This window comes from Oncorhynchus kisutch, linkage group LG25 (assembly GCF_002021735.2).
Source record: "Oncorhynchus kisutch isolate 150728-3 linkage group LG25, Okis_V2, whole genome shotgun sequence".
NCBI lineage: Eukaryota > Metazoa > Chordata > Actinopteri > Salmoniformes > Salmonidae > Oncorhynchus > Oncorhynchus kisutch.
In genome coordinates, this window is record NC_034198.2 from 26,721,086 (window position 1) to 26,734,581 (window position 13,496).

Here is a 13,496-nt window from a genome sequence, read left to right on the forward strand (position 1 = left end):
TACAGATTCTCTTTGCTAACATTAATCAGTCTGGAGCCTTCATATACTGTGGGAAAATATCCTGTTTGGGCAACAACTGCTACTTCAACAGGAAAACTCATGTTAATACAAGTTGAGTGTTGTTCAATAGCCATAGGTACGTGCCAAGTACAATCCCAAACAATGGAGGCCAATCAGATTTCCGTCACAGAGATGTTATTGCAGTCAAGTGCAACAGCAGCAGCCCAGATGGAGGAGGAGGGAGTCAGCATACAAATAGGCTGAGTCCCTCCTGGCTATTAGAAATGGAATTAAGCTATACTGACATCAGCACCACACTCAGTAGGGAGAATAGCTTTAGTTTATAACTCATTAAAACAATCTACGTCATATATTTTTCTTTAATAACTTTAAAATGGGATACAAATATTTTCAGTTACACAGAAGACTCTAAAAACAGTGGAAAACATCTAAAGTAAGTTAGATATTCTAGGTTAAGAAGGAGTCCGCTGCTTTACAAAGAGAGAAACAGGTCAACTATAGAGAAACAGTGCAGAGCTCAACGAGCAGGTACAGTAAAAATCTTCAGGCACAGCTGCCACGGGGGTAGACATCAGCTGTGTGTGTTGTAAGAAAAGTGTGGAGGAGTTTGGCCCAGGTGGTAGCTTCTCGGTAATCGTAAAACACACTCAAAACATACACACACAAACAGGTTGTAAACAAAAGAGGATTAAAAATGCTATATAGAGTGATGACGAAAGTGTCAGAAAAGCAAAAGAAGCAAAACATATAAAATATTTTTCAGAGTCCTGAGTATATAAAATAAAGGCCAAGAAATGAAGAAATGACAAAACATGATCTGAATGTTGTTTTTCTATGTGTAAAACAACAGTACTCTGAGCCTGTAGCCATTACCTCAAGTCTGTCAGTCAAGGCAGTGTAGGCGGGGCTTCAATGCAGCTGGTGGATGGCAAGTCTCATCAGGAGCGCAGTAGGCAGGGGTGGTGGGTAGGGGTGGGTTGGGTTTGGGGTAGTGTCTATTGGCAGAGTGGTGTACAGTACAGTAAGCCTGTCCATGTGGGGGGGCCCTGCCGGAGCCTGTCACTGAAGGCGATGGTGAACCCTGAGACTAGTCCTATCGGCGTGGCTGATGTCGGGGAACTCTGGGCAGCCTGGAGGGAGAAGGAGAGGAGAGGGAGGGGGAAGGCATGGAGCTCATGGAGGCCAGAGAGGCGGAGGCGTCCTCTGCTTCCTCCAGCTCCCCCTGGAGCTCCTGGCTGACACTGGACTGCAGGGCGGCCGGGGTCAGCCATTCCTTGGGAAGGCAGCTCTGCAGGAAGGGCACACAGGAGCTGAAGTAGGCCAGCCGGTTCACCCAGCGCGGAATCTCCCTGCCACACAGGATCTGATGGACAGACAGGAAGAGTGCAGAGTGGAACAGTGAGACATGCAGCACTGATACTAGAGTGCTAGGCCTTACTGGAAATGGATCTGATGACACTGTAGCAGTAAGGCATTTGGCCCTGCTAAGCAGGATAGAGCTAATGGTCCTTGAGGTATTAGAATGAACTGCACTAGACTGTATTCAATTGGACCCTTATTCATCTGATGGACTGGGTGCTATTTCAATGTGAAAATAGTGTGTCTGTATCATCTTGCTAAGTACGGACATCATTACAATGTAATTCCTTCATTAATGGACACTAGCCAGGACCATTCCTTTTATCACCCGAGTGAATGGAAGAGTTTACTTCTGTTCGAGACTCTGACAAAGACATCTGTGTTAAATTGTTATCTGTCCCCTATCACTTCTCTAACACCTATGACATACTTAGAATTTCTCACATCAGAATAAAAATATATTTCCTGTGAAAATAGTGCAACCATTAAAACCAATCTTTTCAAGCCATGTGGTCCAAAGCGAACACCAAACAACTGACCCAGTAAATGCAGAGAAACACAAATGGCCCTTTCTTTCAAAGCGGTATTAACTGTAGATTTTATCTTTAGTCTTCCTGACGTCAAATTGAATTATTCCATTTTGGAAAAACCCAGTCTTGGATGGGAAAAGCCTCTGGCTGTGAAAAACTAGCCACGTGTGATAACAGCAGCAGCACTGAGGCAGAGAAGAGAAGGAGGAGAATCATTTCCACTGCCTCATTCTGGAGGTCTGATGGGATGGAGCTATAAAATAGCCTTAATGCCACAAACAAGCTATGATGGGCTTCAATTGTGCATGGGTTAACATCCTTGCGAGCAGTGACATTCATGTTCTCAACTGCACAATGTGATTGTGAGGTTGTTAGTCTTTGCCTACATTTCACATGAAAAGGCAAGACAATGCTCATGAGGCTTGATGTAGGCTACCAATGACAGACATACATATGTCTATATAGGCTTCCCATGAGAACTAGGCCACCAATCAGTGGACTGATTCTCCACGGTTGAGTAATCCGTTTCAGTAGGAATGCTGTGTTCTCCCATACAGTATCTTCATTTTTGCAAAATATCACCTAAAATAGACCACATAGAGAAAAAGACAATTACAGGCTGCCATTCTGGATGTAGGATTTCAGTACAGAAACCATACAGGTCTGAAATAAATAACTGTCACACCTAGAGATGGGGATCTGTGGTGGACTTTGCAGAGCTAATCCCATTCCAAGTTCTCTCTCACAGATTCCTTCACTGCGGAGCAAACGTGCACAATCCCAGGAGCAAATCAGGCTGGCAGAAAATGAAACTGTCAAACAGATACTTCCCACACAACAAGGAAGGGAGAGAAGCGCTGTATGCCTGAGGCAGACCGGGGAGGACATTCCCATTCTATTCCTGAACAATTATATCATCCAATAGGGAGAGGACTCTACAACAAGAGTACATATCTAGGCTATGCATAGTATGCAAATGAGTGTTTCAACACTTCAGGAGGAGCGAGGAGCTGGTTTCACTGTAAATGTGTTCTTATCCAGAGTGTCATCAGGCCCACTTCATTTGCCTTTCAAATGCAGGGACATCAAAGAATATCTGGAGTATTAGTCACCTCCCTCTTCACCGTCCCCAGGAAACACACTCACACATAATTCACAGCTCAAGATGGCCCCTAATAGACAGGAACCACCACAGAAGTGAATATCCACTGTATTAGTGCAGTGTTTCATTATAAAGATGGGAATCAGCAAGACCAAGGGGTGTAAATGAGGGGAGAAGGCAGAATGCTCGGTAAGAATGGACAATTAGCCTAACTTCCCCTCTCAGAACAATTTAGGTCGATTACACTGGGTTCTCAGAGGAAATCTTTTTCTTTTCCCCCCCCCCACCTTTATTTAACCAGGTAGGCTAGTTGAGAACAAGTTCTCATTTGCAACTGCGACCTGGCCAAGATAAAGCATAGCAATTCGACATATACAACAACAGAGTTACACATGGAATAAACAAAACAGTCAATAATACAGTAGAGAAAAAAGAAAAAAAACATTTAACTATGCAAGGAATTCTATTCAAACATTGTAAAATACCGCAGAGTAAATGTTATGGTAATCTTAATATCTCTTCCAAGGAGGATGTTAATTTAGTAAGCATGAGACCAAAGCTCAGAGAAGGGAAGAGCCCCTGTCTCCAGGGGTAACCTGAACCTATGCATTGTGTGAGCATGCATGTGTGTGAGAATGAGTGTGTCTGTAGGTGTTTGCTAGTAGGTGTGTGTTGTATTTGCATATGTAGGTGTATGAGTCAGGAGGAGTTTCTGTCAATGGTGTATGACAGGCCTGGCAGCTGGGGCAGTGTGTCTGGGCTTGTAGCAGAGCTCTCTAATCCCTGTCTGCAACACAGATGCTGGGTGTAATCATACTCATTATTCACCCGCTCCACCAATCTGCTCTAACACTGTACTTTTAAACTCATATTGCTTGGCTTCTACTCAATGCACTGAACTAACACAGGTTGAGATATTTGTCATCTGTCCTGTGGGAGGTGGGGGATTCTCCTTCTCTTCTCTTTGTGAGACTGTGCTAGGCTGGACCTGGCACCTGGCAGGTTCAAAGTCAGGGCAAAGTGGCACTACATCCAGGCACCCTGACCTAGAATGTTCTAGCCCAGCCCTGTGACGCACCCTGGACAACGCAGGGATATAGGCCTTTGTCTTTCCTTAAGGAGAGCTTGGGCATAAATAATATATGTACGTGAGTGGGTGAGAGAGAGGGAGCGAGAGAGAGTGGGTATGTTCAGAGCGTCCCTTACCTCCGACAGGGCTGAGGAGAAGTGGTTACAGTTCTTGTGCATGAGGTGGTAGGCGTTTCCCTTGTACTCTTTCCCCAGCTCCTCCATGATGCGCTCCACATCCTCCTCTGTGAAGTCTGTGCTGCCCAGAACAATGGCCTCTCTGATTCCAGGAACAGGATCAACACAGAGAGAGAAGGTCACTTCTAAGCACATTTTTTCATCATAGAAGAAAATGTTTTACCATGAGAAATAATTCCTACTTCCTACTTATTGCGAGTATTCAAGATTTTTTGCCGAGCTCAAGGGCAGTTTTGCGGATGTAAAATGTTGCCTAAGACATCATAATCTACCCTTTGTCATCTTTTAGATTAAAAATGCTACTGTATGCATGGAATCTACACAACTGTCTGCACAATGACTACACAGGCAGAGTTCACTTCAATTATAGATGAAGCTCTTCATCTTCACAGGAGTGACTCAGCCTAACCAAAATGAGCCGTGGGGGAGAAGTGGACCACAGTGTTAGCCACTATAGTATCTTTGGAGCATTCTGTACTAAGACAGGCGCAGCCTCATCACTCAACAACCACCATCATCTGAAGATCAGAATCAACTTCATTCACCAAGGACATTTACACACTCTGAATTGTACTTGGTGATATGGTGCTGCTCTTGAAGGACAACATTTACAGACAGGAGTTCACATACATTATATACAAATAAGTAGTGCACATAGAGCTATATAGATAAAGGTAAGTTAAGGAAAAGAGACCTAGAAAATCAATAGTAGTAAGGCAACCCCTGGAAATTATTCTATAGTAGATACTGCAAGTTTTTATTTTATTTTTAAGTAGAACGCCAAAGCAATTGCATCATTCAACCAACATTACTGTGGTGTTTATAGTCTCTCCCTGTAGTATCCTCCTATTGCAGATACACAAACACACAAAGTTTACTTAGAACATGTTCTACTCATTGGCATCAGTAGCAGAGTGCCATGGGGCTGCTTAACTGTCACATGTGCAACCAGAAAAAAAAGAAGAAAAAAACAACTCTAGACCTTCACTCCACACACAGTGATGCATACAAAGCTCTCCAGCCCGCCGGGTTTAAATTCCCCGAAAGAGAGGAAGGAGTAGGCTGTCCTTGTCCTGTCCTTACAATGTAGAAAATAGTAAAAATTAAGAAAAATCCTGGAATGAGTAGGTGTGTCCAAATATGGCGCTGTACAATGTGACGGTCGGGAGTAGGCTTGGCTCTCGACCTTAGTCTCTCCCAAGCGACAGAGCCTGGGCTTGAACCCAGAGTCTCTGGTGGCACAGAGACCATTGCGCCACCCGGGAGGCCCCCCCCATATACTGGCAAGTTTGATGTATAATTACTAACGTTTGGTAGCTAGCTAACATACCGGTACATACTGCTTTAATGATATGCTATGTGGTTCGTAACGACAGCGTAGCTAACAAATTGTCAGCCAACATAACGTGTAAGGTAACTTATTTGAAAAGTCATTACTGTATTACATTGAGTAGCAAGCTATCCCTTGGTCGTTAGGGCAAATCTGGTCTGTGATAGGTGGGTTTCACACCTAGCTCGGCTATTAGACTATTCTTTAGTAAAAGGTTGAATAGTCCATTGTTCAGCTATTAGCTCCCCTCCCCAACTTGCAACAAACTGTTGTTACTCCCATCTCGTTCCTCGCCCTCTTCCACATGTCATTCTGTGGGCGTGCTGTGGGCGTGCTGGCAGGATATGGAAGCACCTTCGGTTGTGGGTCAAGAATTTTGTATGACGGTCTGGTTATTCACGGGCAAATTGTTATGTGCTATGGAGCTACATTTGTGTCTTTTTGTCGAGAGCAAAACCTTTGACAATAAAACTGTTCTGAAAGCAACTTTTTTCCAATTCAAAGGAAGTCATAGCGGACCTCTACAAAGGACTGTGAGATGATGGCATCTCAGGTAACCAACACTGAGCAGTCCTCCATCCAACTTTTACATATCTCCTACGATTCAGTGTCGGTACGTAACGTAACGTACATACCGTAGAATGATAAATCATGCAATTACTATTCTCAAGCTAACCAAAAGCATTTCGCTATGAACGCCTGTTCTCGTCATTTTCAGATGAATTAATCTAACTTTCTTTCATGGCAACTCATAAGCAGGCCATGTCCTATTTGTTTCATAGTCGATATATAATCATATTTCATGACAGTGTAACGGGTCGCTTTTTTTACGGAAGGATGAAAGAACACAATATGTCTGTCAGGGATTGCTATTCTGATATGTCAGATGAAGAGTTCGACCAGAAAGTCAGGGCCATGAAGGCGAGGATGCCCCATGCAGGCTTTAGAATGGTCAAAGGAAGTCTCAGAGCAATGGGCCATTGTGTACAATGGAGAAGAGTTAGGGAGTCTTTGCAGCATGTAGATGGTGCAGGTATCATTGCCAGAATGATCCCACTTCGTTGCATTGCAAAAATATTCTGTTCCTGCTCCCCAGTCTCTCATCAATATTGATACAAATCATAAATTGATAAGGTACTAAGATGTATAATGTCACCAAATCTAAGAAGTTAATTTTACTTTTTTATTCTTACTTATTCATAGACACATTTTCAATGATGTATGAACTTGGAGTTGGTAATACATACAGTTGAAGTGAGAAGTTTACATACACCTTAACCAAATACATTTAAACTCCGTTTTTCACAATTCCTGACATTTAATCCTAGTAGAAATTCCCTGTCTTAGGTCAGTTAAGATCACCACTTTATTTTAAGAATGTGAAATGTCAGAATAATAGTAGAGAGAATGATTTATTTCAGCTTTTATTTCTTACATCACATTCCCAGAGGGTCAGAAGTTTACATTCACTCAATTAGAATTTGGTAGAATTGCCTTTAAATGGTCTAATTTGGGTCAAATGTTTCAGATAGCCTTCCACAAGCTTCCCACAATAAGTTGGGTACATTTTGGCCCATTCATCCTGACAGAGCTGGTGTAACGGAGTCAGGTTTGTAGGCCTCCTTGCTCACACACGCTTTTTCAGTTCTGCCCACAAATTTGCTATGGGATTGAGGTCAGGGGTTTGTGATGGCCACTCCAATACCTTGACTTTGTTGTCCTAAAGCCATTTTGCCACAGATTTGGAAGTATGCTTAGGGTCATTGTCCATTTGGAAGACCCATTTGCGACCAAGCTTTAAGTTCCTGACTGATGTCTTGAGATGTTGCTTCAATATATCCAAATAATTTTTCGTCCTCATGATGCCATCTATTTTGTGAAGTGCACCAGTACCTCCTGCAGCAAAGCACCCCCACAACATCATGCTGCCACCCCCGTGTTTCACGGTTGGGATGGTGTTCTTCGGCTTGCAAGCCTCCCCCTTTTTCCTCCAAACATAATGATTGTCATTATGGCCAAAAAGTTATATTTTTGTTTCATCAGATCAGAGAACATTTCTCCAAAAAGTACAATATTTGTCCCCATGTGCAGTTACAAACCGTAGTCTGGCTTTTTATGGCGGTTTTGGAGCAGTGGCTTCTGCCTTGCTGACGGCCTTTCAGATTATGTTGATATAGGATATAGATACTTTTGTACCCGTTTCCTCCATCATCTTCACAAGGTCCTTTGCTGTTGTTCTGGGATTGATTTGCACTATTCGCTCTAAAATACGTTAATCTCTAGGAGACAGAACACATCTCCTTCCTGAGCGGTATGACAGCTGCATGGTCCCATGGTGTTTATACTTGCGTACTATTGGTTGTACAGATGAACGTGGTACCTTCAGGCGTTTGGAAATTGCACCCAAGGATGAACCAGACTTAGAGGTCTACAACTTGGCTGATTTCTTTTGATTTTCCCATGGTGTGAAGCAAAGAGGCACTGAGTTTGAAGGTAGGCCTTGTAATAAGTCCACAGGTACACCTCCAATTGACTCAAATGATGTCAATTAGACTATTAGAAGCTTCTAAAGACATTAACTAATTTTCTGGAATTTAAAGGCATAGTCAACTTAGTGTATGTAAACTTCTGACCCACTGGAATTGTGACACAGTGAATTATAAGTCTAATGAATGGTTGGAAAAATTACTCGTGTCATGCACAAAGTAGATGTCCTAACCAACTTGCCAAAACTATAGTTTGTTAACAGGGGGCAGGCAGTACTTTCATGTCCGGATGAAATGCATGCCCAAATTCAACTGCCTGCTACTCATCCCCAGAAGATAGGATATGCATATTATTAGTAGATTTGGACAGAAAACACTCAAGTTTCTAAAACTGTGTGAATCATGTCTGTGTACAGCAGGACTTATTTAGCAGGCGATGGGTTTTCATTGGGAATCCAGATTTCTAAGGGACCTTCTTGCAGTTCCTACCACTTCCACTGGATGTCACCAGTCTTATGAAATTGGTTGAGGTTATTCCTTTGTGTAATGAAGAAGTAGCACTGTTCAGAACGAGGGTCACTTGTAGTGTACTTTTAGAAAAGTAGTTTGAAATATTTTGGCAAAGTTTACAGGTAACTGAGATATTTTGTAGTCACGTTGCGCAAGTTGGAACCGGTGTTTTTCTGGATCAAACGTGCCAAATAAATGGACATTTTGGATCTATATCAACGGAATTAATCGAACAAAAGGACCATTTGTGATGTTGTTTATGGGACATATTGGAGTGCCAACAAAAGAAGCTCAAAGGGGCGGCAGGGTAGCCTAGTGGTTAGGCTAGTGGTTGGCGCTCTGCATTTTCCCTGGCTTTTGGCCAGGTGGGACGCTAGTGTCCCACATATCCCAGAGAGGTTTTAACTGGAAATGTGTGGAGTGTTTGAATAACGAGTTTTAATGACTCCAACCTAAGTGTATGTAAACTTCCGACTTAAACTGTAAATAATGAAGCAGTTTAATAGGTTAAACACATCACTTTTAATTCCAATGCTCTTTTTCAAGATACATTGTCATCTTTGGAGGTATAGATGGATTTTCAAAGTATAATATCATTTTGTATACATATTGCATATTTCCCATCACCTAGTACACAACCACAATACCAGTCTGGTGTTAAGCTTTCTGTGCTGTATTGATGTATTCTGAAAATGACATCTGCTGCTTTAGATTGAATGGTCATATCTGTTATTGTGTTCATATCTACAAAAAAAATTACCAATTTTCTTTACTTTCAGAGTGCGAGCTGATCAAGGGGTCGAAAATGTAGATATTGCCAGATGTTCACTGTCCGAGGAACAGGCCGTGGAAGTTTTATTGCTGCCAAAAGTGTCCGTAACCAGAGGTAGTTAAACTGTTTTGTGTTCTTTTTCTCTTCCTCTCTGCCTGTCTTGTTGTACATGGAACCTGTCTCACATGCATTCATAATTTTTTTTATTTTAAAGATGCTGCTAAATTACAGATTTACACCACATAAACACTCAGACATTTTTCATTGGACTATCTGTTGCTGCCAAGTCATGATTTCCCTGGGGGTTAGCCTTGCAATAACCAAGTGGTGAGACATAGCCCTCTATTTTTAAACGTTTCAGGTTTACTCCGATAGAGGTTATGGAATGCATGTGATGCAGACACCTCAGAGCCACACACAACTTGCATTTCTATAACCTCGGACCCACCTCAGCGTTCACTATTCATGGAGGAAGACCACAGGACCACGGAGATTTGAGTGGAACACTAATGGAGAGATGTTTGGAGTGCTGTGACATGTCAGTACTACAACTTACTGCAGTTTGGAAGAAGGATACCTTGACCTGTCGAATTCTATCCACCTGTTCTGTGTGGGATATGTGTTCCTACCTTTTCAGAGAGTTGGAATAATCACCCTTTAAGGTGAACCTGACACCTCAACAGCTGTGGCATAACGGAATGCTCCAAACACCTGTGCACATTTGTTTTTGCCTTAGCACTACACCGCTGATTCAAATGATCAAGTCATCATCAAACTTTAAGTGGTATTTATGTCTAATAATGACATCTCCTGTTTGTCCTCATGTCTCTGTTTTTCAGCATAAAGTACTCTGTAACCACTTAGTATGGACACCAAGTTAGACCACACACAATAACAGTCTCTCTCCCCTTCACTTCATCCCCTTCTCCCTAAATCCTCTAGGTTATATCAGCTGTGTTGGTAAACCCCTCCCGCATCTGAACTGGCTGACACAGAGGGCACAACACTATCATAGGTGGGAGGTCACTTGGTCGGGTCAACAAGGAAGTATTATTAAAGAGATGCTTTACATTGAAATACAGAGATGTAGTAGTCCCGGAGTTAATGATCCAAGGTCAGTTTTGCATTTCACCTCCTGATGATTATGATGACTGACTGTGTTAGAATAAAAAAAAACAAGGCTTAATCATGCTCTCTCTCTCTACCCATTTGTCTCTCGTCTGCAGGTATGTTTTGATATGAGAGAGGAAGCCAGTCGCGTCATTGCCACCTCACCCACTCTTAACTTGTTATGGCTGTAATCCCCCTATCGGGATAAGTGTCATCAACAACCGCTGAATAGCATAGCGCTACATACAATAAATATTACTATAAATATTTATATTCATGAAATCACAAGTGCAATATAGAAAACCAGAGCGTAGCCTTTTGTTAATCCACCTGTCGTGCCAGATTTTGAAATTATGCTTTTCAGCGAAAGCAATCCAAGCGTTTGTGTAATTTTATCGATAGCATAACATAACATTATGTATACTTAGCATCAGGAAGCTTGATCACGAAAATCAGAAAAGCAATCAAAAATAATAGTTTACCTTTGATGATCTTCGGATGTTTTCACTCACGAGACTCCCAGTTACACAACAAATGTTCCGTTTGTTCCATAAAGATGATTTTTATATCCAAAATACCTCCGTTTGTTTGTCGCGTTATGTTCAGAAATCCACAGGAAAGAGCGGCCACAACAACGCAGACGGAAATTCCAAATAGTTTCCATAATGTCCACAGAAACATGTCAAACGTTTTTTATAATCAATCCTGGGGTTGTTTTAAAAATATATAATCGATAATATATCAACCGCAAACGTCTTTCACAGTAGGAGAGGGAAAAGCAATACCTATCCAAATTCTGTTGCGCGAGCAAAACTTATGTGACCACTTGACGCGATGTTATCGTTCTGGCTCATTTTTCAAAATAAAAGCCTGAAACTATGTCTGAAGACTGTTGACACCTTGAGGAAGCGATAGGAAAAAGATTATGGTTCATAGCCCTTTAAATCCAGCAAAGGGAGGCTATGGAACATGGAGTTTTCAAAATAGAAGCCACTTCCTGTTTTCATTTTCCTCAGGGTTTCGCCTGCAATATCAGTTCTGTTATACTCACAGACAATATTTTGACAGTTTTGGAAACTTTTTAGTGTTTTCTATCCAATACTAATAATAATATGCATATATTAGCAACTGAGACGGAGGAGCTGGCCGTTTACAATGGGCACCTTTTCATCCAAGCTACTCAATACTGCCCCTGCAGCCAAAAGAAGTTAAGATTACCGGCCTTGGTTAGGAGGTTAGGAGACACCACTAGAGACACTAATCTGAAAACAAGGCTCCCTACATTTTTATCAGCACCTCGAATGCGCGACCCGGGATGGGAAAATTTTGGATCATTGCTACTCTAACTTCTGTGACGCATACAAAGCCAACCCTCGCCCTCCATAAAGGCAAATACGACCACGGCTCCATTTTGTTGCTCCCAGCCTATAGACAGAAACTAAAACAGGAAATGCTCGTGCTCAGGTCTGTTCAACGCTGGTCCAACCAATCTGATTCCACGCTTCGATCATGTGGACTGGGATATGTTCCGGATAGAGTCGAACAACAACATTGAAGTATACGCTGATTCGGTGAGCGAGTTTATTAGCAAGTGCATCGGTGATGTTGTACCAACAGCGACTATTAAAACCCTCCCCAACCGAAACCGTGGATAGATGTCAGCAGTCGCGCAAAACTGAAAGCGCGAACCACTGCTTCTAATCATGGCAAGGCGACCGGAAACATCACCGAATACAAACAGTGTAGTTATTCCCTCTGCAAGGTAATCAAACAAGCTAAGCATCAGTATAGACAAAGTAGAGTCACAATTCAACGGCTCAGACACAAGAGAAAGTGGCAGGGTCTATAGTCAATCATGGATTACAAAAAGAAATCCAGCCCCGTCGCAGACCCCAATGTCTTGCTCCCAGACAAACTAAACAACTTCTTCGCTCGCTTTGAGGACAATACAGTGCCACTGACACAGCCCGCTACCAAAACCTGAGAGCTCTCCGCAGCCAACGTGAGTAAAACATTTAAACGTGTTTACCCTCGCAAGGCCCGCCGGCCCAGACGGCATCCCTAGCCGCGTCCTCAGAACATGCGCAGACCAGCTGGCTGGTGTGTTTACGGACATAATCAATACCTATCCCAGTCTGCTGTTCCCACATGCTTCAAGAGGGCCACCATTGTTCCTGTTCCCAAGAAAGCGAAGGTAACCGAGCTAAATGACTATCGCCCCGTAGCACTCACTTCCGTCATCAAGAAGTGCTTTGAGAGACTAGTCAAGGATCATATCACCTCCACTCTATCTGACACCCTAGACCCACTCCAATTTGCTTACCGCCCCAATAGGTCCACAGACAACACTACAGTGGTAGGCTTGATTACCAACAACGACAAGACGGCCTACAGGGAGGAGGTGAGGGCCCTCGGAGTGTGGTGTCAGGAAAGCAACCTCACACTCAACATCAACAAAACAATGGAGATGATCGTGGACTTCAGGAAACAGCAGAGAGAGCACCCCCCTATCCACGTCGATGGGACAGTAGTGGAGAATGTGGAAAAGTTTTAGGTTCCTCAGCGTACAAATCACGGACAAACTGCCCACAACCGCAAGGCTCTCCAGAGGGTAGTGAAGTCTGCACAACGCATCACCGGTGGCAAACTACCTGCCCTCCAAGACACCTACACCACCCGATGTCACAGGAAGGCCTTCACTACCCTCTGGAGAGCCTTGCGGTTGTGGGCAGTTTGTCACTGCCTGTTCACCCCGCTATCATCCAGGAGGCGAGGTCAGTACAGGTGCATCAAACAGCTGTACTGGGACCGAGATACTATTATACCGAGATATAATTCTTATTTTCAATGACGGCCTGGGAACAGTGGGTTAACTGCCTACTCAGGGGCAGAACGACAGATTTGTACCTTGTCAGCTCGGGGGTTTGAACTTGCGACCTTCCGGTTACTAGTCCAACGCTCCAACCACTAGGCTACCCTGCCGCCCCCTGAAAAACAGCTCCTCAAGGCC

General features: G+C 43.1%; 1 protein-coding gene across 1 annotated transcript in view; it reads right to left on the reverse strand.

Moving 5' to 3' along the window:
* Positions 1–362: 362 nt before the first annotated feature.
* The window catches only part of desi2 (desumoylating isopeptidase 2), a 45,929-nt gene continuing 32,795 nt past the window's right edge, over positions 363–13,496 (reverse strand). The window contains exons 4-5 of the mRNA XM_020461052.2: positions 4,219–4,360; positions 363–1,384 (exon numbers count right to left, since the gene is read on the reverse strand). Of these exons, the coding sequence (XP_020316641.1) occupies positions 1,115–1,384; positions 4,219–4,360 (412 nt within the window). The 3' untranslated portion in view covers positions 363–1,114. The remainder of the gene's footprint in view (positions 1,385–4,218; positions 4,361–13,496) is intronic.